This window comes from Stegodyphus dumicola, chromosome 7, assembly GCF_044657685.1.
Source record: "Stegodyphus dumicola isolate Sdum_Otavi_A_Nest chromosome 7, ASM4465768v1".
Classification (NCBI taxonomy): Eukaryota; Metazoa; Arthropoda; class Arachnida; order Araneae; family Eresidae; genus Stegodyphus; species Stegodyphus dumicola.
In genome coordinates this window covers 203,258,568-203,285,888 of record NC_140774.1, presented here as the reverse complement: position 1 = coordinate 203,285,888, position 27,321 = coordinate 203,258,568, and the positions used below count along the sequence as shown (strand labels likewise).

At 33.5% G+C, this 27,321-nt stretch overlaps 1 protein-coding gene and 1 long non-coding RNA gene across 18 annotated transcripts in view; one reads left to right on the top strand and one right to left on the bottom strand.

Moving 5' to 3' along the window:
* The window catches only part of LOC146996609 (uncharacterized), a 135,763-nt gene extending 116,252 nt beyond the window's left edge, over nt 1-19,511 (top strand). For 8 of the 17 annotated variants that reach the window (XR_015042325.1, XR_015042320.1, XR_015042323.1 and 5 more), the window contains one exon: nt 16,096-16,473. This is a non-coding gene — a long non-coding RNA (uncharacterized LOC146996609). Of the gene's footprint in view, nt 1-14,904; nt 16,474-18,950 lie in introns of those variants that run through there. The other 9 variants (XR_015042321.1, XR_015042332.1, XR_015042317.1 and 6 more) reach the window with 2 other exon arrangements.
* Nucleotides 7,654-27,321, bottom strand: part of LOC118198986 (uncharacterized) — an 86,311-nt gene continuing 66,643 nt past the window's right edge. The window contains exons 9-13 of the mRNA XM_085821255.1: nt 25,688-25,737; nt 23,497-23,605; nt 23,326-23,403; nt 19,668-19,816; nt 7,654-9,412 (exon numbers count right to left, since the gene is read on the bottom strand). Of these exons, the coding sequence (XP_085677381.1) occupies nt 7,708-9,412; nt 19,668-19,816; nt 23,326-23,403; nt 23,497-23,605; nt 25,688-25,737 (2,091 nt within the window). The 3' untranslated portion in view covers nt 7,654-7,707. The remainder of the gene's footprint in view (nt 9,413-19,667; nt 19,817-23,325; nt 23,404-23,496; nt 23,606-25,687; nt 25,738-27,321) is intronic.

Sequence of the window (27,321 nt, the reverse complement as noted above, 5' to 3'; positions counted from 1 at the left end):
TTTCAAATAATTTTAACAAAGTGCGTAAATCACATTTGGCGTTATTATCGCTTAAATGTGTTCAATTTCAAAGCGTGCCAATAGTCATAATTCCCGTACATCTTTGGAAATTTTGAATTAAAAAAATCTAATTTTTTGCAGGTATGCTTAGAAATTAGACTAAGAAGACTAAAAATTTTATAGGTTAAAATTCAAAATTTTGTTTTGAAAAATTTATAAAAATTATTTAAAAATACAAATTTTAAAACTAAATTATAAAAAATGGACGAATTTTATTTGGAATGAACCTAAATTTCGAAATGTGAAAGGAAGAATCAAATAAGTTAAACAAAAAAGAGAGATTAATTCAATTAAAATTGAGGAGCTAAAATTTAGAGAGGTAACTTTTTAAAAACTATTTGTCCGATTTCTACAAAATTTGATTCGTAGAACTGAAATACAGAAAAAATGGGCATGTCATTTCAGAAAAAGTCCAATTTTGTGTTAAAATATCTATATTAGAACAAAGCTATATATATAAATCTAATACATATCCTAAGTTGCACTTTTGAGACACGAAAAACACGATGAATTTCGTCAATTGCCCTAGTAGAACGGGAGATATAGAACGGACCCTTTTTTTTCGCAGTGTACTTTTAAAACGACTCTGGATTTCGTCACTAGAGGATGTAGTTACCAACAGCCCATCCACAAAAGGTCCTGTACTCTAATCCCAGTGGGAGTTTAGATCATTAAGATAAGGGCTAGAAATAATACTCAAACTTATTGGCATGATCTTGGCTTATTTTATAGTCAGATTATAGTTTTATATAGTATATTTGTCAATTAAAATCCTTTACTTAGCTCTAATGTGTTGTGGGAAACCCAAGATCATTCACCGAAAAGAAGATTTATAATATACGGTAAACACACCCATATAAAATGTTAATAGCCAATGATAATCTTAAAACCATGTTACATTTAAGCTACTACCAGTTTCTTTTAACATCTCATCGAACACAATTTTTCGAAAAATCATTCCTTCTAAATGTGATGCGGCTTTTACAAATGCGAAATGTAGATGTGCTAATTTTTAAAACAATAGCAGAATTTTTTTAGCGACAAAAGGTTTTTAAACAATAAAAATGCACAAAAGCATAGTTTTGGGGGGGGACTGCAAACTAGAAATACTATCTGAAAGTGCAATAACTAAGTTTAATTGCAGTTAGTAAACAAATAATTGCTTATTTAAAAATATCTGTTATTTGTTTGGTTTTATTAAAAAAAAATATAATTCAATCCATTTTCGTACAATTGTTAATAATGGTAGCAAATTTTGTTTTCTTTAAGGGGGAAAAACCATTCTTATTTTGCTCAGAGTAATTGGCATGTAGGCCTGTATTTTGTTAATAAAGTACAAAGTCCATAATCCGGACGTCCAATATCTGGAATGATCTATAATCCAGACCTCAAAGCCACAAACTTTTTTTTTGTATGCTTTACGCATGTGCGTTTAATGTATAACAGATGTATAGCTAGGCTAAAATTATCTTTACTGATTCTAAGACATTTCAGTTAATGTTGCAGATTGCGCTGTTCCTTAATCTTCTAATTGGATCTGGCTTATTATTTTTTGTATACTATTAAAGAATTTTATAATTAAGGAATGGGATGGATATGGGAATAGTGCACACGCTGAAATGCAAATATAAAGTAGCATTTTAAAAATCTATGTTAAATTTCTTGCACAATGGCAAGACTTTTTGAAATTTTTTAGCATAAAATCTGATGTGTGGAGCATCCATCGCAAGATCATGGGAAGATATGTCTCCAGATACGTTAAAAAATGCTTGGCATAATTTATGGCCAGCTACCATATTTCATGGTGAGGAAGATGAAGATGCGAATTTGAAGGTTTTCGAACATCGCGAACTAAAGGTGAAATTTTCCAATTATTGGATTTTGTAAAGAAATGTGGAGAAGCGGTAATAAATGAAGATGATATAACAGAAGTTTTTCATTATGATGACAATGCCCCAATCATCAATCAATTAACGGATGGTGAAATCTATAGTATGGTTCTAGATCCAAAAAATACCGCTTCCAATAGTGAAGAAAGTGACAGAGAGGTTATTGAAAAAATTTCAATTGACAAGTTAGTCGATATTCTCGACACAGCAATTACAGGACTTGAACAGTGGACCTTTGTAACTGAACAAGAAACTATGTCTGTTTATAAAATTAAAGAGAAAGTATCAGCACAAAAAACAAAGCAACTTATATGGTTCTAGATCCAAAAAATACCACTTCCGATAGTGAAGAAAGTGACAGAGAGGTTATTGAAAAAATTTCCATTGACAAGTTAGTCGATATTCTTGACACAGCAATTACAGGACTTGAACAGTGGACCTTTGTAACTGAACAAGAAACTATGTCTGTTTATAAAATTAAAGAGAAAGTATCAGCACAAAAAACAAAGCAACTTATATGGTTCTAGATCCAAAAAATACCGCTTCCGATAGTGAAGAAAGTGACAGAGAGGTTATTGAAAGAATTTCGATTGACAAGTTAGTCGGTATTCTCGACACAGCAATTACAGGACTTGAACAGTGGACCTTCGTAACTGAACAAAAAATTATGTCTGTTTATAGAATTAAAGATAAAGTATTAGCACAAAAAACAAAGCAACTTAAACAACTTACATTGAAAGAAAGTTTTAATAGAGTAAACAAATAAATATTAAGCTTTTTTTTTTTGTAAATTTTGATACCCTTTAGATCATAATTGCTCTTTATTTCATAAATTACGTTTTCATATTTTTAATTGTATAATTTTTGCATGCCATCTTACCAGATTTAAATTGATGATCTATAATCCGGAATCGCCGAAGTCCCGACGAGTCCAGATTACAGACTTTGTACTGTATATATATATATATATATATATAAACATTTTTTTTTAGTGTGTCATCATTCATTCTAAACATAAATTGATTTCTTGTTTTAATAACAATTCTGAAAATTCTCTCCCATTCTGTATTGCTAAGAATTGTTAAGATGGTCAGCATTATTTTTTCCGAGTTCATTGATATTTTTAATTTCTATCAGCACTTTTGAGTTTCCTGATTAGACTCCACCGAGTATCGGTTCTCGTTGGTTCTTTGAACCTGTATTCACATTTTCTAATTGCAAATTGCAAGAATCTAAGCAAGATTTACAAATAACTAAAGTAACTTGAAATCTGTTCCAAAAAGAAGTAACTTCTAAAAGTAAAACTTAAAATCTACACTGGTGTGCAAAAATTAAGGACGAAGTCAAAAAATTAGCATATCAGCTGAACGAAGAGGCAGAGCGGACAGAAAGACCAATCAGGAGATTAAGTAAGGTGATGTACGGTAGCACATGCGCAGATATGCAGGTAGACGTAATGGGGGAGTGTCTGAGTAGTATAAAGCATGTTGTCGGTGTAAGATCAGTATTTCTGGCAAAGAGATTGCACGCCGTATAGCAGTTAAAATCACACCGAGTTGCTGCCTCAGCGAGAAATGGCGAATAATCAATCTGTTAGGTGACATCTGGATGCTTTCACCCGAGGTCGAATCATTGGGAAGTTGGAGGAAGGCCACAGTGTGACAAGTGTGGCTGCAGAGTTCGGAATTGCTCACAGCATCGTTTCACAACTTTGGAGACAATTTCAAACTACAGGAACAGCTATCCGGGGGTTTAGTAGTGGTCGTCCACGAGGAACCACACCCGCAGATGACCAGTATATTGCCTTACAGGCCAGAAGAAACAGGCGGCAGACAGCGGGAGAAATCGCTAGACACACGAAACAGGCGGCTGGACGATCGATATCGCGTTTTACCGTGGCCAGAAGACTGCACGGTGGTGTTCTGTTTGCACGACGCCCTGTACGGTGTGTACCTCTAACGCCTGCCCATCGGAGAAGGCATTCTATGTGGTGCCGGGAACACTGAAATTGGAGAGACAATGAATGGGGACGAATACTCTTTACAGATGAGAGCAGATTCAGTCTGAGTAGCGATTCTCATCGCATACTCATCTGCAGAGAGCGGGGAAGCCACAATCATCCCTCGAACATCATTGAAAGGGACAGGTATGGAGGTGGCGATATTCTCGTTTGGGGAGGCATCATGCTTGGTAGTCGTATAGACCTTCACATCTTCGACGCAGGTTCAATCAAAGGGACCCGTTATTGTAACGAGATTCTTCTTCCATATGTGCATCTTTTTAGAGGCGCTATGGGTCCGCAGTTCCTTTTCATGGAGGACAATGCACCATGTCATCGCACAGTAGCTGCCAAACAGCTCTTAGAGAGTGAGGATATTGAACGTATGGATTGGCCGGCACGATCTCCGGATCTCAATCCCATCGAGCATGTATGGGATTTTCTAGGCAGACGCTTGGCAGCTCGTACCTTACCACCAGTAACGATTCCGGAGCTTCGATTGGTGCTGCAAGACGAATGGGCAGCAATGCCTCAACAACTCATTGACACCCTCATTTTCAGCATGGGCAGACGCTGTGAAACCTGCCTAGCAGTCAGGGGAGATCATATCCCCTATTAAAGAGCGGATGTTTCTTGCTAGACACCCATGACAGGGATGTTTCGGCCCTCAATCACATTGCGCTCCATGCTACTTTTTCAATAAAACGTCTTTTTATTCCTATGAGTTCTCTTTTAGTAAGTGTTGCTCACATTACTCATGTCCTTACGTATTGGGGATCTTACGGTATTAAATGTGTTGATTTGGAAAGCTTTTGTATAAAGTTATATTGAAAACACCGTCTCATCCTTAATTTTTGCACACTAGTATATTCCAAATAAATATCTTATATCAGAAAAAGATGCAGATGCCAGAACAGAAATAGCTGCAACTTCAGCATGTAATATTATTTCACTCTTCATTAGAAATTTGGATAGCGTACTTTAATAAGTAACTAATAGTTTTACTTATTAAAGTACGCTATCCGAATTAATAATAATATCCGTTTAATAATAAAAATGCAGGGTGATATAAAATTTCTTTTCATCATTTTCTGGAAACTGTGTTTTGTCCCCTATTAATAAATCTTTAATATTTTTCTATCATTTTGCTTGTATTGTAATTCACAGTTTAAACATTCCTATCATTATATGATTTCATTAAACTAAGGTAGCTTTCTTAAACACTTTTAGAATGTAAAGTGATAAACACATCTGAATGTGTAAATTCTTGCATGACAACACAACTTTCCCCTTCTCTAAGTGGGAAAAAATTCAGTATAAATAAAATTTTCCTCATTTTATTTCTATGTAATGTCATGACAATTTTGAGACAGATGAAACTTTGTTAGATTATAAAGCACTTTGATTCCGAATAAAATTTCCCACAGATATTTTCTTAAAAAGAAATAGTATCGAGTGAGCAAATGCTGTTAATTTATTTATTTTAAAAATTTTCAAAATAAAGCAACTAAATTTTATGTTCAAGAAACACGGGCAGAAAAATGAGGGGCGGAGATCCACTAATATAAAAAATTATTTGAAACAAGTACTCGGTTATAAAACAGTGTTCTGTTTTACTCCTTTGCCTAAATAGTTTTTTAATTCAATGGGAAAAGATGGAATTAATAACAAAATGTATATACAGCAAAGTTCTGATTTAAGGACACTTGAAGTTTCATGGTTCCTTATTTTCATTCAAGTTTAATTTAATTTATTATCATACTAAAAATAAATAAATATCCTCCTCAAAAGTTAGTTTATCAGTTCTTAACTTTGATATTAAAAGGAAGCACATCTACTCGAAGTATTGTTGATTATACCATTTAATTATGTTTCCTAACATATACAGCTAAAAATGTGACACAAAGTTATATGCAAATTTTCCCCACTCTTTTCAAAATGCAGGGTAATTCCATATGTGAAAACCATATATAATACATACACACTGGCCAATGAATTAGAAACCCAAGATCAATAATTTATTGGACCACCTTTTGCACGGGTAACTGCTCTGATTCATTTGGGCATCGAGTCTACATGCTTCTGAAGTGCATTTACCATGCATTGTCTATGCCTTTTTTTAAAATCTTGTAAATTAGATGGAAGAGGAGAGTGCTGTCGGGTGCATCTTTTCACCATATCTCGTACATTTTCTATGGGGTTAAGATTCGGGTTAACACGTTGAGCGTGGCGTTGAATTTGCTGTCTTTTCCGTTCAGCCGGTAGCGAGCTAAGCCGTATTTTTGTTTAGAATGTTTCAATACATTTCATTAAAACTAAATTTGATCACATTTCATTTAGACTATATTTATTTTTTAACTTTAATACTGTCGGTCCTGCAGGCCGATGCCAGCCAAACGAAAATTCCAGTGCCTGTCCCCAGGGACCGCCATTGCAATCAACGTGTTATCCGATGGCTGGGGAGTAGCTAGGGGGGGGCAAGGGGGAACATCTGTCCCTGGACACAGCATCCGAAGGTCAATGAACTAATGTTACACATTTTTTGAATGAAATGTTTTCCATTATTAGCAAACAAGATGGGCGGGAGATCATCAGTTGTCCCCGGGAGCTGAAAAGTCTAACTACAGACTCTATGCGGTGGTGAAAGGTGTTGGAAGTCAGACTGATGTTCAACGAACCAATTTTGAACATTTCTGGCACAATGTATAGTTGCATTGTCGGCCATGAAGTATCCGTCACCATCAGAGTAAAAATGCAACATTGTATGGTGTGCTTGATTTGCCAGTATATTTAGGTATCTCATGGCTGTTGGTTTACCCTTGAGGAACACCAGGGCACCACTTCCATACCAGCAGGACATGCCCCATATCCTGATACTCCCACTAGACCCTTACACAGTGCGAGTAAGACAAGATGGATTCATGGCTCCGTGGGGTTCTTGCAAAATTCGACATCTTCCATCAGTGCAAAATAAGGTGTAACATGATTCGTCTGATCATATTACCTGTTTCCAATCCTCAGATGTCTAGTATCTTCTTTCTTGACACTACTGTAAACGAATTCTTGTGTCGGGCAGAAATGAGTGGTTTTCTCACAGGCACCCGACTATGAATTCCTATCCTCTGCAATCCTCTGTGCATGGTTTGAGCTAAAATCTGTTGAAAAAAAAAAACAACTCTGGTTGATGATCTGTGCCAGTTGAAGCACAGTAGAGTCCCTGTTCTGCCATACAATTTGTCAGAGATGCCGCCGATCACTCTCTTGAAAAACTGTTCTCGAATCGCAATTTTGTCTTCTAAATAAAAATTCTGATTCTAACTTTTGAAAAGTTTTGATATGACTGCTTTTGAGAACCCAGTAAGATTTGTTGCCTTCGAAATCAAGGCCCCTGCTAAACGGGCACCAACAATAAGCCCCTTTTTCAAATGGTGAAAGATGTTGTTTTTCCCATTTTACTTCATTCATTGTGAAAATCTCTCTTACACCTTATTTATACTAACATTCTAACCACATGTAACACACGTCATAAAAAAATCTGCATACTTCATCCCTAGCATGCATTCAAATAAAAATCTCAAAAGTTTCTAATTCATTGGCCAGTGTGTGTATCTGAGGCTGTATCTGCAGCAAAGTACCATAAATAAATACTGCATAAAGTGGAAAAGTTAAAAAGACAAGTTGAGAATAAACAGTCTAATTAAAATATTAAACACACAAAACAAAAAAATTTATTTACAATACGCAAAGGGCATACATATCTTAGGGAAGAGATTTTTCATCTTCAGAAAGTTGTTTCATAACTGAATCTGTATTTAAACTGTGTGATGATACTGTAGTTATATCACTTAAAGATGGTACAGATGAGTCTACAGGATCTTGTTTCTTATTAGTAGTCATCTTAGAAGCGGTATTGGTACGAGTGGCAGATATTTTCTTGGCAGTTTTTTTTTCAGTCTCTTCTGATTTATTAGAAACTTTTTTGCAATTATCATTTGAATATTTGGCACCTGCTGATATTTCTGAGAGATTTTCTTTCTGAATTCTCTCAGAGAATACTTTGGTCTGCATATTTGTGAACTCATCTGAGTACTTAGACTTAACTTTCGCTGATGAATCTAATGAAACTTCCATTTCAGATATTGATTTGACATCTTTATCGGTAGATGCATCACTAACAGATTCAAAGTAACTTCTAGGTGCTTCTTCCTTAGATGAAGATGAACTGCTTGATGATTTTTTCTCGAACTTCTTAATGCTCATCTTTTTCAGAGAGCTTTTTGATGACACATTCATTGTATGTTGAAGATTCAGATTTGACCTAACTTTATCATCTGAAGGGCTTTTAAATAAAGATTCTTCAGATGATACTGATGACATGACCACTTCGACTTTTTCGTCAGCAGGATCATGAAAATCGGTGATTGTGTGAGAGCCACTCTCATTTTCAAATGTTTTAGAAGCAGTGGACTCTGGCTTTGATACATCTCTTTCTGGAAATGATGAAGAATGTGAGTAATTATGAGCTGAAAGATCTGTAGATGCAGATTTATCAGACACCGACTCTGAACTTGATGTTTGGCTCTTGACTTTCAAATCTTGTTTAGATTGTCTACAAGGTTTCATTGTAGAATGTTGTTTTGGTCTGACTGAAAGTTTTGCTTCTGATCTAGCACTGGAATTATCGGGATCTGAGGAAGAAGAAGATGAAGAATCAATAATTTCTTTCATATGCTTCCTTTTCAGTTTTCTTTGTTTAGCCCATGATGATGAAAATGATGAATCTCTATCCTTTAATGATGCAGTTTTTGGAATTTTATCAGGTTTACTAGAGAAATGCAACTCATTAAAATCAGGATAATTAGGCTTAGCAGATATTACTTCATTTTTATCTTCTACACCATGGTCTGCATGCTTTATGTCATATATCTCTTCAAATTTATTATCATGTGGGGTGGGTACAAAATCTTTAGGAGGCACAGGGATTTTTGAATCAACAGGTAATTTTGCAAAATGCAAATGTAATCTTTGTGCTTTTCCGGGTACACTAGCTGGCAGCCCATCAGTTCTATGAACAGAAGGCTTTGTGCAGCATGCTTGAGAGCTAGATGACTTATTACTGTAATGTTCAAATGCTTCCTTGTACAGTCTTTGCACAGCTGCTTTATGTGCAAACTGAGACCTTGTTTTTGCTTGAGAAACTGGTTTTTCCATTAACTTTTGATCAGCATGAGAGTTAGTCACATTTTGAATGTCTTCAAATGAATTTCGCCCTTGAGCCAAATTTGCCTTTTGACATCTATAAGAGCTTGCATGCTTATTCTGAAAATGATTACTGTTATCAGTGCTATTTGCAGACTGAGAAGGCTTTTCTATTACTTTCATACATTTTCTCGAATCAGAATCTGTTTCTAAAACAACATCAGCAGCTCCATCTACACCATACATTTGAACATAATCCCAAAGCCTAAAAAAGTAAAAAAAAAAAAAAAAAAAAAAAAAAGTTTGTATTAATACTTTTATCTTTTGGAACAAACAATGCATACACAATATTTCTTTTCAGCCGCAAATAAATAAAGAATTCCTAATTTAATTTTAAATTTACAAAAATGCAACATGTCCAGCTACTACTAGATACTGCATACCCTACTTAACATGATAATTTTATTAATTATTAATCAAAAATTCAGTCAGTGGACACTCGCTAATTCGAACAAATCCCAAGGCCCCCAAAAACTTGTACTGGAATTAATGTAAAAAAATCTTATTTATTCAAACTAAATTTTTATCACTTCAGTTAATTCAAACTAAGAATTTGAGGGGGGGGAATTCTTTTTCCTCGTTTAATGCAGAAAATAACATACTGTATCTATTATTTTGTGTGTCAAAATCATCTGTATTTCTTTTCTGTGTAAAGAGGCACACTCCTGCATTCTAGACTATTGCATTTCCACTAAATGTCAGTGGCCAGTGTCTTCTGTGCTTAATGGACAAAGCTCCCTGGCCTAACTTGTTTCCATGAATGTTATAATCATTTGTTTATTTGCTATAAATTTTCTTAGAATTTCAGAAAAAACAGTCTTTACTACAGATTCTAGAGAGCTGTGTCAGTTATTCCTGCAGTGCAGACAAGTTAATGTGCTCTAGACCAGTGTTTCTCAACCGCCAGTCCGTGAAATATCCAGCTATCTGTCCAAACCTAAAAGTGTCTTTGGCCGACATACAACAGCACCTACAATATCAGTTGCAACAGCACCTACAATTGCAATAACAATAGTTTACTAGTTTAGAAAATATGATTGATGATAAAAAATATAACAAACTGGTAACTATGTAACCTAATCGCCTTTCATAAATTGCCATGTCATACACTTAGTACACCAGTTAGTGTGGCATGCAGAAATTATAAAATTAAAAATATGAAACCGTAATTTATGAAACAAAGAACAATTATGATCTAAAGGGTATCAAAATTTACAAGAAAAAAAAAGAGCTTAATATTTATTTGTTTACTTTATTAAACATTTCTTTGAATGTAAGTTGTTTCAGTTGCTTCGTTTTTTATGCGATAATACTTTCTCTTTAATTTTATTAAACAGACATAATTTCTTGTTTAGTTACAAAGTTCCGCTGTTCAAGTCCTATAATTGCTGTGTTGAGAATACCGACCAATTTGTCAATCGAAATTTTTTCGTTTTCAATAACCTCTCTGTCACTTTCTTCACTGTAGGAAGCGAATTATAATGACGAGGAATTTGATTTAAATCATATCAAAGAGAGAGTACATCGAGATGAAATACTACATTTAGTAAGGAATTATAAGCTGAATAAAATATAAACATCTGCCCTGAAGATAAGGATAGTGCTGACATATCAACTTCCAATTCATTGCGCGCCGCGGCATTCCCCCCCCTCGCTGCAGAGCAGCGTGAAATTGATAAACAGATTTTGGAATGGTTAGATAAACAAAGGATATTCCTTTATCCATTTTTTGCAGCAATTCCACTTTTTGTTTAATGGACTGAAACATACTTTCGCTTTGTAGATCCTTTACATATTAGTAAATATATATCGGAAATTCTATTTGACATAATCGAAAGTTCAAGCTTACTTTTATAAAATTGCTCCAACAGTCTGAAAAAATAATAAGCCGGATCCAATTCGAAGATTAAGGAACAACGTAATCTGCAACATTAACTCAATTAGATAATTTTTTAGCTTAGCTTATACCATCCGTTATACATTAAACGCGCATGCGTAAAAACGATGCATGCGTAGAAAGTTTGTAGCTTTGAGGTCCTGATTATAGATCATTCCGGATTATGGGTGTCCGAATTAACGACTTTTGACTGTAATGCCATAGAAATAGTACAATAAATGCTCTTAGATCTGCTTACATCAACATAACCAAAATAATTAGAATGAAGACATATTGCGATCTCTTTATTTAATTTAAATGATATTCCTTCTATATTGAAATGATTGCATGACATATAAATTGGCATCAGATTAAGGAAACAGAAGCAGGAAATATGGTATTGAATTTGCTACCTACTATAAAAGTGTAAATTATTCGGTGTAAATTTTTAGCATGGAAACTCCTCGATTTCGAGGGCGAACAAAGTCCTTTCATCAGAAGCAAAGAAATCTACAATTGAAAAACCAAGTTATGAACATATTTATACCCGAAGGAAGTCAGAGAGATGAGAAAGTGGTGCCATCTGTTAGGGGAAATTAAAATATTAGGATAATAGAGATTTAAAATCATTAGGTAGAATTAGATTAAAATCATTAACTAAACAAAGTAAATTTTTTGGATAATTGTTGCAGATCCAAAGTCGATACTGTGATTAAATTTCCAACTACGATTAGCAATTGAAGACTTGTAAATTTCAGCTTTACGGACAATTAGATTCATGTTCTTTAATGCAAAACCTTAATGCTCTTTTGGTTTGGCCGATATATCTCGAACCACACTGACAAGATATGCTATAAATTCCCCAAGAATTGAAGTCAGAAAAAGTATCTTTAAGAACTGAACCATGGATTTTAATGACACACAAGAAAATTAAACTTCTGGAGAATGCTTGCAATTTTGTAACCAACAGAAGGATGAAAGGTAAGCACAACTAGGTTATTAATGTTATTCTAACTGTGGAATGTTTTTCTTGGATGGAAAGAGGAAAAATTTTTAAGAGCTTTATCAATGACCATGGGTGAAAAATCCTCTGCCAATGGCAAGTGTTCTTAAATAATTGAGTTCATTAGCAAGTAGACATTCAGAGGAATAAACTTTAAGAGCTTAAAAAACATAGCCATTTTTTCTTTAGTCGGGTCTCATGGGAAGCAAACAGAAAAGAGTTTATGGTAAACACTAGCATTGAAATCAGAGTCATTGCAGATTATAAGAATATCAAGGAAGAGAAGAGTATTGTTAGATTCAGATTCAAATGTGAACTGGATGGATGGATCAATGGAATTAACAATAGATAAAATATGTGATACGTGTTCTTCGTTAAAAAGCATCAAAAAGCGCAAAAAGTCATCAATGTAGCAAATAGTGTCTCAAATAATTTGACAGAATAGTGCCTATAAATGTCAGCAGGTATAGAGCTGAGGGGATTACCCATAGCTAATCCTTCAGTTGGGTGATAACGTTTATTGTGGAAAACTCACAGACTTTAGTAAGTGAAATTAACTCTTCAATTTCAGTATGCGAGAAATGCAATTCTCGAAACCTAGTTTCAAGGCATTTAAGTGATTCTTCGGCTGGGACATTAGTAAACAGAGATTTAACATCGAACAAAACCATAACGGAGCACAGTGGGGAAATATTATCAACTACTTTAAAAGAAGTTTTTACAGTGTAAATATTATTAGAAAATAAAGGAGAAAATACAAAAACTAAATATTTGGCCAAAGGATAAGATGCCATTCCTAAGTTGCAAAACTATAGGTTGAAAAGAAATTCCGATTTTGTGAACTTTGGGGATGGCATTAAAACCTAGCACAATTAGCAATAAGTGGAATGAGTGATTTCTTAGACTGATTGGACGGTATATGAGACGATTTAACAGCCGTTTTAACTTTCATAAGGTCAAAAGTTGAAGGATCTTTAGGGATCCGGATGCAAATTCAAATTTGTTCTAAATCTTAACCAAAAGGAAAGGAAGGCCTTATGTGAAATTCATCCTAATCCCAACATTTTAATTTCCAGATTGCTTGACAGATCGTTGTTATGGACAAACACACATATATTGATGGAGTCGCAAAACTGATAAGTAAAGGCCCGCATTGCTTGATCACTAAAGATCCTTCACCTTCTGGCATCATGAAAGTTAAAACAGCTGTTAAATTGTCTCGTATACCGTCCAGTCAGTGTAAGAAATCACTTATTCCACCTATTGCTAACTGTGCTAGGTTTTATGCCCTCCCCAAAGTTCGAATTCTTTTTCAACCTGTAGTTTCCAACTTAGGAACAGCATCTTATCCTTTGGCCAAAGATTTAGTTTCTGTATTTTCTCCTTTACTTTCTAATAATATTTACACTGTAAAAAATACTTTTGAAGTCGTTCATACACTTAGATATTTCTCTCCGGCATTCCATTGTGGTTTCGTTTGATGTTAAATCTTTGTTTACTAATGCTCCGATTGAAGGATCACTTAAATGCCTCAAAACTAGGCTTTGGGAATTCTATTTCTCACATACTGAAATCGAAGAGTTAATTTCACTTATTAAAGTCTCTTTGAGTAAAACTCACTTTGTTTTCCAAAATAAATATTATTGCCCAATTGAAGGATTAGCTATGGGTAATTCTTTCGGCCCTATACTTCCTGATAATTTACAAGCACTATTTTGAAGTCAAATTATTTACGAAACTATTTGCTATGTTGACGACATTTTCGTGCTTTTTGATGGTAACAAAGACTTATCACATGTTTTTATCTATTATTAATTCGATTGATCCATCCATCCAGTTCACATCTGAATCTGAATCTAACAATACTCTTCCCTTCCTTGATACTCTTAGAATCTGCAATGAATCTGATTTCAACTCTACCATTTACCATAAACCCTTTTCTGTTTGTTTGCCCCCCCATGCTAAGTCATGTCACCCGACTAAACAACGGGGGAAAAAAAAAAAAAGGTTTCTTTTTTACTATTATGTTTTTGTACTCTCAAAGCTTGTTCCTCCTAATCTGTACTTGATAATGAATTCAATTCTTTGAGAGTAGTTGCCATTGGCAGAGGATTTTCTCCCATGGTCACTGATAAAGCTCTTAAGAAGTTTTTCTTTTCCCATCCAAGCAAACATTTCGCTGTTAGAAATAACATTAATAGCCTAGTCATGCTTCCCTTTCATCCTTCTGTCAAATACAAAATTGCAAGGATTCTCCAGAAGTTCAATTTTCAAGTCATTTTCTTGCCAATCAATAAAACCCACGTTCAGTTCTTAAAGATACTATTTCCGACTTCCAATTCTTGGAGAATTTATAGCATATCTTGTCAGTGTGGTTCGAGATACATCAGCTAAACCAAAAGAGCATTACGATTCGCATTAAGGAACACGAATCTTATTGTCTGAAAACCTGAAGCTTTTGACATACACGAAAATTTACCATATTAATGATTTTAATCCAATCCTACCTAATGATTTTAAATCTCTATGATCCAAATTTTTCAATTTCTACCAACAGATGGCTCTACTCTCTCAATTTCCTTAAAGTATAAAAATGTTTGAAACTTGGTTTTTCAGTTGCAGATTTCTTTGCTCCTGATGAAGAAGGACTTTGCCTTTGAAATCGATAGAGTTCCTATGCTAAAAATCTACACCTAACAAAGGCCATTGCTTCACTTTTGTGATTTATTTCAGATGTGTTTCTCTTCTTGCTACCTACTTCTTTTATAAAACAGAATTTTGATACTTTATGTAAATTTATTTTCATCCTTTTTTATAGTCATGGAGAAGAAACACAATTGATGTTCTGAAGAGAGAAATGCGATTATACCGGAGTTATTAAGAACTTTAAAAAGGAAAGAACTAAGCAAGGGGTGTCCGCTGAAAATGTCGCGGAGAAAACAACGCAAAACGAAAACACTGTAGTACAAAATATCATTGTCGAAGAAAAGAAAGCAAAGAGAAAAAAATCGAAGTTTAAAAAAATACAGCGGTTAAAAAACTCCATAGTTTAAAAACATCATTGCTGAAAATATCATGGTAAAAAAATAAAGTACCTACAATCAGAGCACATATGCATTTTCCTGGTCTTAAAAGTTGTAAGCGTATTTTCAAATAATGATATGGAAGTCGAAGAAGGAATTTTTACTTCTATATTTCATAGTTTTGAATGAACTAATAAATTTTTGCTGAAGAACTCAGAAGGAAATTTAAGCATTTAAAAATTGAAAATGAGTAGAAAATTAATGCAACTGTATAACACTTAACAGAATTTTAAATTTATATTTACATAGTTAAACAAAGGTTATTAATAAAATAATCTTTTTCTGTAAAGTCTTACTAATAATTTTTCATGGAAAACACAGTCTAAAAAAATGTTTAGAAAAAGGAAGCTAACTAACTGCACGAGGTTACCTCTATAAAAATTGCTTAGTGAATTAACAAATTTTCTTTCATGTTTGTTAATTTGTTATTGTTTTAGTGAAAATTATATCTTGTTTTGTTTCCGTTTATTCTTAAAGTGTCTTTAACATCCCCCCCCCTTTCCCACACTTTCCTTGCGCTCTAAAATCATTATGCAAAAATGCAATTACAACTTTTAAAACCTGGAAAACGCATGTATGCGATGATTTGTAAGTACTTTATTTTTTACCATGATATTTTCAATGACAATGTTTTTTAACCATTTTATTTTCGACTGCAATGTTTTCTCTTTGCTTACTTTTCTCCCACGATGTTTTGTACCATGACATTTTCGTCTTGCTTTGTTTTTTCCACGACGTTTTTGGTTGTAACCAAGTATGGCATTATAACGGCTATGGGTAGGAAACATGATGAGCCAGACAAAACAGTTTTGCCTACCATCAAAACCATTGACCTATCAACACAGAAGAATTTGTCCAAGCTGCTTATATTTCATGCAATGCGTTGAATATCGAAACATTTTAACAATTATTTTTTTTACCTGCAGGAAGTCATGGAATGCATTATGGAGGTTGGTGGAAGAAATATCTATAATCAACCACACATGAAATAGGCAGTGCTTCAACCTCAAAACATATTTGAAATTTATTACTTGTGTCAGAGAATCCATTAGTGTAGTTCATGAAGCAATAAATATTTTTTTTAATGTAATAACATGTAATATGTATAAAATGAAAGTTAGATAAATACTTGTTGTACTCATATAGTTATATCATACTTAAGTTATACTTAAGCCTTGATATTAGCGACAGAGCAGAAAAAAACATTGTTTTTTTTAAAAGAAATAATCATTTATAGAAATCATTTCGATTTGGAGGGATACATTGTATATAAACAATTTAGAAATAAATAAAATAATAATTTTCATGTTTTTAAAATTGTGTTTGCTTTGACTTTTACATTTAGGATTAGAGTAATAATAAAATATGTACCCACTCCTGCTAGCTTAAACAATTAGAGATTGATACCATTTTTCTTAAAACCATATGAGGCGGGTAAAAAAGCCCCAAAAAAGTGAGTCCCATTTTAAGCACTCATTAAAATTTGGTCTGAAACATAGTCGATTTTACCTGGTGATATTAAGACAAAACTTTTCACCTTCCTAAAGGAGCAGACCACTGCGCTGCACTTCCGAAGGAACCTAAAATAATAACCTGGTTCATGTATATTTTGCCCCTACAGCGTAGACTCCCTACATAAGAATTTTAACAATAATGATCAGAAGTCCCTAACTGTGTGGACTTCTGATTTGTATTCAGTGTAGTACAGTAGACGTACGTTAATTCGAACCTTCAGTTAATTAATTCGAACTAATCCAAAGGCTCCCCAAAACTTGTACTGGAACTGATGTTAAAAACATTTCATTAATTCCGAAAATTTTTTATTATTTTAGTTAAATCGAACTAAAATTTTGACAAAAAAATTCTTTTTCCTCCTTTAACGGAGAAAATACATGCTGTATTTATTATTTTGTGTGTTAAAATCTGTATTTCTTTTATGTGTGATGAAGCAATAGTCTGCATTCCTAGACCATATAGCATTTTCACTAAATGTTAGTGGCTATTGTCTATCTTGCTATTGTTAGTCACTAAATGTTAGTGGCTATTGTCTTGCTATTGTTAGTCACTAAACGTTAGTGGCTATGTTAGTGCCCACCTCTTATCAGTGCTTAATGTGCAAAGCTCCCTAACCTATTTCCATGGATTTATTCAAGACTCTTTATGAATGGGTAGGGGGAGAATCATTTGTTATCAGTTTTCTTAGAATTTCAGGAAAACTACAGATTCTAGAGAGCTGCGTAGTTATGCCTGCAGTGCAAACAAGTTTATGTGCTCTAATTTTTCTTTCCTCAGTGTGGTGGGAACATGCAAAAATTCAGAATGTCCACACATGGAAACTAACTTTGGAGACAAAGGTAAAAAATGTAAGGAAAGGAGAGAATGGCAAATGTAAAACAAAGTTAGCAACTGACTGTGGAATTTAAAAAAAAAAAAAATACCTTGTCAACTTATTTGAAAAAACAAGGAATCAATTTTAGATTCATGGGGAAAATCTAAATTTGCTAGAAGAAGGAAACTCATGAGAAATGTGTCCCAAGAAGATCTAGAAAAAGCTGTATTGCTATGGTTCCAAGAGGCTAGATCTTGAAATTTTTCAAAAAATGGACTCCTACTCCAGATGAAGGCTGATAATTGGCAAGTTGAATGGATGCTGAAGAATTTTAAATGCAGTGATGGATAGCTTTCTCGATTTAAGTCAAGGCATAAGATTTCTCATCAACTTGTATGTGGCCAAAGCTCTGATGTAAGCAAAGATGTATGCACTAATTTTGGTTGGAAACTGCCAGGGCTTTTCTCTACTTACCTACTGAGTACTTTTAATGCTGCGAAACTAAACTTTTTTTATAAATGCTTGTCAAAGAAAACATAACATTTTAAAAGGGATGCTTGCATAATAGGTAAATGCAGTAGACACAGGATTAAAGCTTTAGTTTATGCTAATATGGAAGGTAGTTAAAATCAGCAGTTCTCAACCTTTTGACTAATACGTACCATCTAACCAAAAATCGAAAACCTTTAGTACCACCACTACAATTTACAATGATTATTTTTCAATTTCTGAACAGAAATATTTTTAAAAATATTCCAAAAGCTTTCAGATTTTACATTACGCCCAAAGGGGCTTTTTTTAACATTTTGTGTGTCACCATTACTTATTAAATATCATGTTCTTCACATTTAAACCATAAAATTCAATTCAACAGCAGAAGCACAAAATATTAAACAGAGCATATCCTTAGTATTTCCGCTTGCATGCTGGAGATTGAAATGCTTTTTTTTCATACAGTGTTGCCATTCCTCACTTTGCAATTGTTGAGTTTGTTAATCAAAAATTCATTTCGAGTGTTACAAAATATGAAATGTTGGGATATTTAATTTTTGATTTTAATAGTTAAAAATACTTTGGTTCTTTGCATACCACCAGTTGAGAACCCCTAGTTTAAATTATTATTGATTTGAAAGTCCAGGAATCCACTGTGTTTTATAGGAATTCGAACACTGCCAGTTGTTTATATATTCAATATAAAACCACGTATAACACGAGACATCTTCAGTAACTGGTTAAAAGGTAAGCACTTTTCAAGGCAAAAGCATACTTATTCATGGAGAATGTAACCTGCCACAATAACCTTCCAAAACTGAGTTCCGTACAGGTCGAATATTTTCCGCCAAACATAACTGGGAAGCTACAACCAATGGATCAAGTAATTATCCAGCAATAAAATCCAGCTTAAAACAAATTATTGTAAGATACTAATAGCAAATATTTTTTTCTTTTCAGCGATGATGACATAATAAAAACTACACGAGAAGATGAACAAGGAGAGACATTATCGAATTCGCAGAGACTGTTTTGTGTCCTAATGATCAAGCCATAATAGACTCTAAAACTTCTGAAAGAATCTAATTCAGAAGTCAAACAACAAAAATCAGCGTTATACCTACAAAATTTTCACAGGACTAGTTTCGATGGTTTTACCGAACCATCATCTTCAGCTGCAAAACCGCAAGTGAATTCAGAAGTCAAACAACAAAAATCAGCGTTATACCTACAAAATTTTCACAGGACTAGTTTCGAAGGTTTTACCGAACCATCATCTTCAGCTGCAAAACCGCAAACTTTTGTTGTTTGACTTCTGAATTAGTATTTATTCGGCGTGTTATTGTGTCTTAATTCTGAAAGAATCTTCAGACCTTCAAGTGAGAATAAACTGAAATGTTTACTTCAATTTGAGAAGCTGGCTGAAAAATGTGGGCATAATATCAATACCAAACATACATTTTACAGTTTTTCCCAAAAGTGTAATTCATAATTTTTAATTAAAGTTTACTTTCATAGTTATATTTTCTCTTAACACCAGATAATTTTAATTCTTTTCTGGGAACTTTTGAATTCAAATTAACGAGCGTCCACTGTATAAGCATGCATAATTCCTCTTAATAATTAATTTCTGTTAATTCAATGATTATATTAAAAATTACACAAAACACAACATACCCATGTTCTTTCATGGCATGCAAAAAATTCTCCAACTTCTCAAAGGTGTTCTGAACTAAGAGAAAAGTTTCCTGGTCTATGATAATTTGATTTTCAGGATTCGTCATCTCTATCAATGTTTTCCGCAAGTTCTGATTTTCAGCTTGAGACTGAAAGACATCAGTATATTAGTATATTTTCCACACAAACACATTATAAAGACCTGAAATAATGCAAGATATTTTTTGCCCTTTTTTACATACAAGCTTTCCTACACATGTCTCCTGCAATGTCAGCTCTGCTGATCAAGCAATGCTGAATGCATTAGCATTTCAAGAGTTGAAAAACTTTAACTTTCACACCTACTGCAGCAGAGTTGACCCTGAACAACTACATATTGCTCACAACTACATAGATGTAGCCTAAGGTATGCATAGTTGTTATGCATGTTAAAAAATATACATCTGAAGTAATTAAAACTTTTAATAATTAAAACAGGAGTCTAAAATAAATAACCAATCTAATAGTTTTCCCTGATGCAAGCAATAACAGTAATAAAATAAAGACAATCACTACTAATAATAATCACTACTTTTCTAACCATGAAATTCACTTTTAAATTTAAGGAAGAAATCATAGAAAATACATGCAAAGTATCAGAAGCTAAACTCAATACTATCACAAGTACAGAAAAAAAAAAAAAAAAAAAAAAAGAGATTGCAGCTAATTCAAAACGAAATTATTTTCATATGAAACGAAAGCTCATTTTAAAATTTTGTTATTTTCTGCCCCTGTAAAGATGTACTATCAAATTTGACTTCTTTAAATATCAGTATTCACATTACACTTGAATTAAGGTGCATTCAACTAGTGTTATAATGCAGATAATGACTTCAAACTTGGATATTACTATACACCTACTTTTCCAAGTTTTCAGAAATGTCATAAATTTTCTTAGTCAGAAGGGCACAAATTAAGCGTAAACTTTTAATCTGAGTTGTGATGAATTAAGTCAGCATATAATAATTAATAACAGTAAAATTAATTTATGTATTAGGTTTCAACGAAAGTTCCCAACAACAGCAAACATCCTCTGTGCAGACAGTTTGCGTTGGCATGTTTAATCGTATTTCGTCACACGATTTTTGGCATTTGAAAACAAGAGACTTGCTTTAGAACACTGTCTTGTGAAATTTGTAAAAAAACATCATTAAGTACAATGTGTCTGAAATAGAACTAACACGCTACCAGATTAGAACCATCATTTACTTCCAGTTCTGCTGCAAAAAAGTCAGCTACAGAATGTCATCAAATCAGGTGTATAGTTGTAGGTACTAATGTTGTATCGTACAACACTGTGAAGGTTTGGTACCAAAAGTTCAAAAACAAGGACTATGACATTTAAGAAGCAGAGCGCTCTGGCTGGCTTACTGATGTCGATGACGCCCACCTGTGAGAACTCGTAGAAGATCAGTATACAACCACTCGAGAGCTTGCTAAGAAGTTAGATATTAGTGCCATGTCCATTAGTTGCAATATGGATCGCATGTAACTTGACCTACAAGTTCAATCACTGGGTGCCGCATGAGCTAACTCGGTAAAATGATGCAAAATACAATTTCCATCTCATTTCTCAGATCAATATATTAATTTCCTCATATTACTGTCCCTTTCCAAACAAGAAGGTAAAAGGACAACTGGATACAAATACACCGAGGACTATAAAAGTGACAATATTTTTTTTTAGATAACAATAAACTTATCTTAAATCCTATCTATCAATTCGTAAGTGTATATCTGGTACCGAGTGGAGGGTAGATTCATGTCACTGACAAGACCCATTTTGGAATACAGTTTGGAGATTTACTTCCGTGCTTTCGTTATGCTTGAGCGGGTTCAGTTAAGTGCAGCCCAGCTTATTGATGGCTTATGTAACAGCTTCCTGGCTGAAATAGCCCTCTTTGAATCTGATGTACAACTGTTGAATTTGAGTCACAAAGCTAAACTGTCAAGTACTTTAATATAAACAGTTATGGTACTCATAACCATACCTCTATACTTCTTCATGACTGTGTTCCTAATTAAAGATTAAAAAGAAACAGCTCTTTTCCTTTAGCTTATCTCATGGGTTTAATAGATACAGCTGTTCAGAGATACTCACTGAAACATACTATCCACCCATTGGAAGGACTTTCTGGCATCCTTTTTCGCACAGATTTAATCTCTCATACCAATAAAAAAATGGAATTGTGGCAGTGCAGTCTTCATTAGAACACATATTAACAGCTTTAATATTGAGACTAAAAAGCTTGACCACGCTTCGGTTTTTCATTCTGAGCTTATAGCAACTGAGAAGGGTCTTAAGGCTGCATACACTTGCACTGCCTACAAAAATATCTGAATTTTGACTGACTGCTGCAGTTCCATCCAGCATCTGCAAAATTGATCTTGTACTGGTGATATGAGTTCAATCTCTATTTTGGCTTTAGTGCAAAAATCTCTTCCCATCATGATGTACACCTGCAATAGATCCCTTTACATATTGACCTTAGTGGTAATGCAATGAGTGATGTCCTACTAAAGAGAGTACTTCAATGACTCTGACCACTGGCCCCCTGAACTTTTTGGAGATCTTTGGCAGGCAGCTGGGAGGTGCTATTTATTGCTTTTGGGGGTAATGTGCTCAGCAAACTACGTTGACGAGACTCCTAAGTGGACACCTGAAATGCCTTTGACCGGGGAAATAAGATTTACCCTATTTGTGGAAATGTGACACTGATCATTTCAATCCTGAACATCTTCTTATCTGCTCGGGACTTGTAAAAGACCTACTTTAATTTTGGGTTTATTGATGGTTCTTGGACTCATAGATCTAATGGTTACCTGGTTAAGATCAGTAACAACAAATCTGCATTATTATTATAATCTAAGAAAATGGTACAAAATTTGAGGCAGAAAATTCCCCGTCTGTACAAAATATATAAACAATTACTCTCACATACTGAGGAAGGGGTGGGGACTGCTGCCAAACAATTATGTTTCTGTCATCAACTTCAGCCAACAAATAGCATATTTTCGGCTAAATTGGAAAAAGAAGAGTCACTAAATTTATAATGATAAAGAAGAGGCCAACTTAAAGGCCAAAAATCTGCAGGGTGGCTTCAGTTTTAAAGAAAAACATTATGAAGTGTTAGGGATTTCCCTAACTTTCTTTCAAGATGCAAAAGTATTTTACCAAAATTACATTTTCTCATTGGATATCTCCGTACTTCCTTATTAAAGCAGCCAAGCCATCAAAGTTTGGTGGCCACTCTGACACATAAATGCAAATATCTGTGCAGATTTATATGCTACTTTTCAGATCATAATACATCATTTGGATGTTGATTTCATTAAATGGGGGGGGGAGAGAATCTCATTATTTGCATGAATTTTAGTTTTCCTTTCTTACTGCACGATATCATGCCACAACAGAAATTTTACCCAACCATTACTTTACAAATTTTTTTAAAAAACCCATATCTAATTATTACAGTAATATACAAATGTTTTATTCTCGAATGCATGGCTGTTAATATACCGAAACAAAATAAAATTGTTAAAAAAATTAGTTAAAGGAGATTTGAATGCATTTTTTTAAACAATGAAAACAAGATACTTTTAAACATAAAATACATACCTTAACCAGAAGATTTTTAAAGTAGAGATGCATTTTCCTTTCTGAATTATAAGCCTTCTTAAGTTTTATTATATCTTTCTGGAAAAAAAATCACAAGACATGAAAAAGGAATTCATTAATAATGACCAAAATTTTCATATAAAAAGAACAAAACAGAAATCCACTAATTACCAAGAGATTTCCATTAAGTTTTTTCAAATCCTCCATATCATTAGGATTTTGTGATGCACCATCTGTTTCTTTATTTGTATCATCAGCAGGTACTGGAGCAGACTCATCACTGAAAATTAAATTATTAAAAAGAGAAAAGCAGTATTTCTGTTATGCAATAAAAACTTTAGAAATTTTTACATGAAAAATAAACTCAAATCCTAAGATATCATTCGATTAAGAAGCATTCTGTATTTCATAAATAAGAAACACATACAAGAACATCTAGCAATAAATTTCCATGGATCTAAATAGAGTTTATTGCAAAATTCAAGACAGATTTTACAAATGAAAAAAATTTCTCTTAAAAATCCCTTCTGAAAATTATACCCATTTTATCTGAAATGAGTAAAATTTAAAAAATAAAAATGAAGTAATTAATTATCTTGATTAAGATATTTTATTCATTAGGATTTAAAGAAAAAAGTCAATGTAATTAATAAATTACCATTAAAATTAAGATAATAATTATTTCAACTTTTACCTTAAAGTATATTTACCTAATGTTATTTCAAGATATTGAATTTAGATCATCCAGTTATCAGCAGAGTATCAAGCTCACATACCTAAAGTTATCTTAAATGTAAGCCATCTTTTTTTACAACATTTGGAAATATTTCTGCTAATCTGTACTCACAAATTACAAAATAAATTTGCAGTTTCATTTACTTTTGTACTGAACACAATCTATTATATTAAATTTGTATAAAATATGCTTGTTAAAAAAATTCCAAGGCAAGGATTAAAAAATAAATTTATGGCTAGGCGTAGACTGCAATAAAATAGACCATGTTTTAGTCAAGTGTTAGTATTTAAAATGAGGAAAGGTAAATTTAGGAAGTTTCAAACATATAAAAGCTACATTCATTGCAAAGAATAAAATATTAAGAAAAGAATCAGAAGCGAATTTTGGAAACACTGACAAATAATCTGTTGTATACTGCTATCAAAAAAACTAAAGGTTCCGACACAACAGATAACAAGAAAAAGTACCAGATAGTTGTTCCCAAAATAATGCATATAGACAAAAAGCTAAAAGAATTCTTTGACTTCTCATTCTGCTAAGTGACAGCAACTACTTCTGAAAGCAAATTGTATTTGTTTAAGATATGTCCAGAGAGAAAGCCATCATAATTTTCCAGTTTGAATACTTGAAAAACAAAACTTGCAGTCTAGTCTCAAGAGCACAATTATAATCAAGTGAAAAAACATTTATGAATAAAAAAAAAAATTTTAATCAGACAAAATCATGTAGGGGAGGGAATCTTAAGTTTAGAGCAAACACAAGTAAAATTTTCAAAATGCTGCACAGCTGCCAACTATAAACTATCAAAAATGACAAGATTGTCTCCATGAAACCTGGATGTTGGTAGGAGGTTTTGGTGCTGCATGGCAATGTCATTTTAAAGAATTCCAAACTGACTTGAATTATTTTTATAATGTATAAGTCTTGTTATTGAACTATTTATAACATGATTTTGATGAAAAATATCTCTATATGTAATTAGATATCGTAATTTTGTGTTCTTTAGCTAATTTTATTTTATAATTTTTATTCATTTATCCTGAGAAAATTCTAATCCAAAAAAAGAACAGCTTCTATTTGTTAAGGGTGCTTTTAAATACACTGAAAATAAAATTAATAATTAATATACATACTACTGTACATACTTGGTAATGTACCATATATTGGTGTAAAACAAAATTACATATAAATATTAATTAGTTAAACACTAGTTGATTTATATCAGATTGAGAAAATTCACATCAACTAAAACTGAATACTAAAATACTAAAAATCACTATGGATGGGGGAATGGAGTGAATTCAATGAATTTCATTTCCTGCTAGAATATATTTCCCTAAGTAAAAGCTGAAAAATTAAAATCTGGGAGATTTGTTGACCTATCGTAAGAATGGAAGATGTGATGAAAAATTAAGAATCTCCCTGTAAAGCCAGAACAGTTTGATCTGTCAAGTGTTGGTGCTATCAGACACCTAGTATGTTAAAGAAGTTGATTCATTAAAAATTGATCATATCATTACAATTTCGGTCTCCCCATAGATATAACAAAAACAACTTCTTTTTCAAACATTTAAACAAAAATATTAAATCAATATTCTGAAAAATACAATAAACGAATACCAATACCGTTTGTTTTCACATTTATTAGATTTTGGAACCGTAGAATGCTTCGCAGCCTGCAAGAAAACAATTTGCTTCTCAGTATAATGCAAACAGTAAAACAATTAATCAGTATAAATAATAAGGTTATTTAATTTCCCTTTTTTAATTTAATTTTATTTTATATCAAAAATGAAACACACACACAATATATTTCAAATTCCCTACCATTTGGTTTTTAAATTACTTTTATAAAAAATACTCAAATTATTTGAAACATAACCTACTTCATAAAATATGTATTTGAATAATAAAAATTTCATCATTCATTTTAAAGAATGCCAGAGACATGACATTTTTTAATGAGCTATACCATGAAGGCAGCTTGCAATAAAAATCAAATCTACATAAATGGTTATGTGCAAATGATTGGCATGTTAACACATGCAAACAAAGCAGGTATCAGTAAAGACATCTACACTGTGTATAAAATGTGAAGACTGCACAGTGGATGTCTCATTCCAAAATATGTTGGTTGTTTGTGTAAAGGTCATGTTATGCCATGTGTAAGAAGGAGAAATTCCTCTATCACACGTCAAAATTCAACAGCAGCAGGGCCATGGCCAATCGGGATTGCAGGTTTATTATTCCATGACACTGCTATTCATCACTGCATGTTGGTTGGAATCGCATGACCCAGGAAAACCCCTGTCACCCGTGTGATCACATATTTACATCACATATCCTGGGGTCAAGAGCTTGACTTGAGTCCAGGAAGACAAGTGTCTGTTCAGACAGGGTGAGAACATCTGCAACATCTCGGACTCTCAAAACGGTGACTATTGCTGTCGCTCCCCTTTGATGCTTCAGCAAAGACAAGCACATCTGCAGTTCTGCAATGATCCATGACACAGGATACACACAACATCATCTTTTCATACCAATCCCAATTCTGCATATAGCATTATAATAGACACATCCATATGTGGAAACACACACACACACACACAAAAAAAGTTTCTAGCTTGCATTCATCATCATCATCATACGGACACAACACCTAGCATACAGGGTGCCATTGCATAAGTATATATCCTGGGTACCTCTTGTTTGTACATTAGCTGGTTAAGAGGACAGCCATCATTACATGCCTGATGTGTTAAAGCCGATCACTATGCCCTATCTTTGAGGCCTGCATGATGACATTTTTCAACAAGATAATGCATGACTGCATATTGCCTATGCTGTTTTGACCTTCTTAAATACAGAAGGTGTCTGACTGTTGCCCTGGCTAACACATTCTCTACATCTCTCACCCACTAAAATATTTGGTCATGATTTGCTGAAAAACCAACACGCCACCACTCACTAGCCACTACACTTTAACTCTATGCCACTACGATCTGGCATAGAGTTAAAGCCACATGGAATGAAGCACTTTATCCGTCATCCAAGCTGTCTGGAGAGTTCAACTCACTGCCCAGACAGATTACAGCTTTTCTTGCAGCCAGAGGTGGCAGCTCTGCATACTGAATTCTGCATGTTGTGTAACCCAAACCACCTACAAATTTAATTATGTCTTCCTCCCATTATACTGTATATGTACAATAAATAAGCTTTCCTTCTTGGCGTAGCAATATTAATGACAGCAGTGTATTATA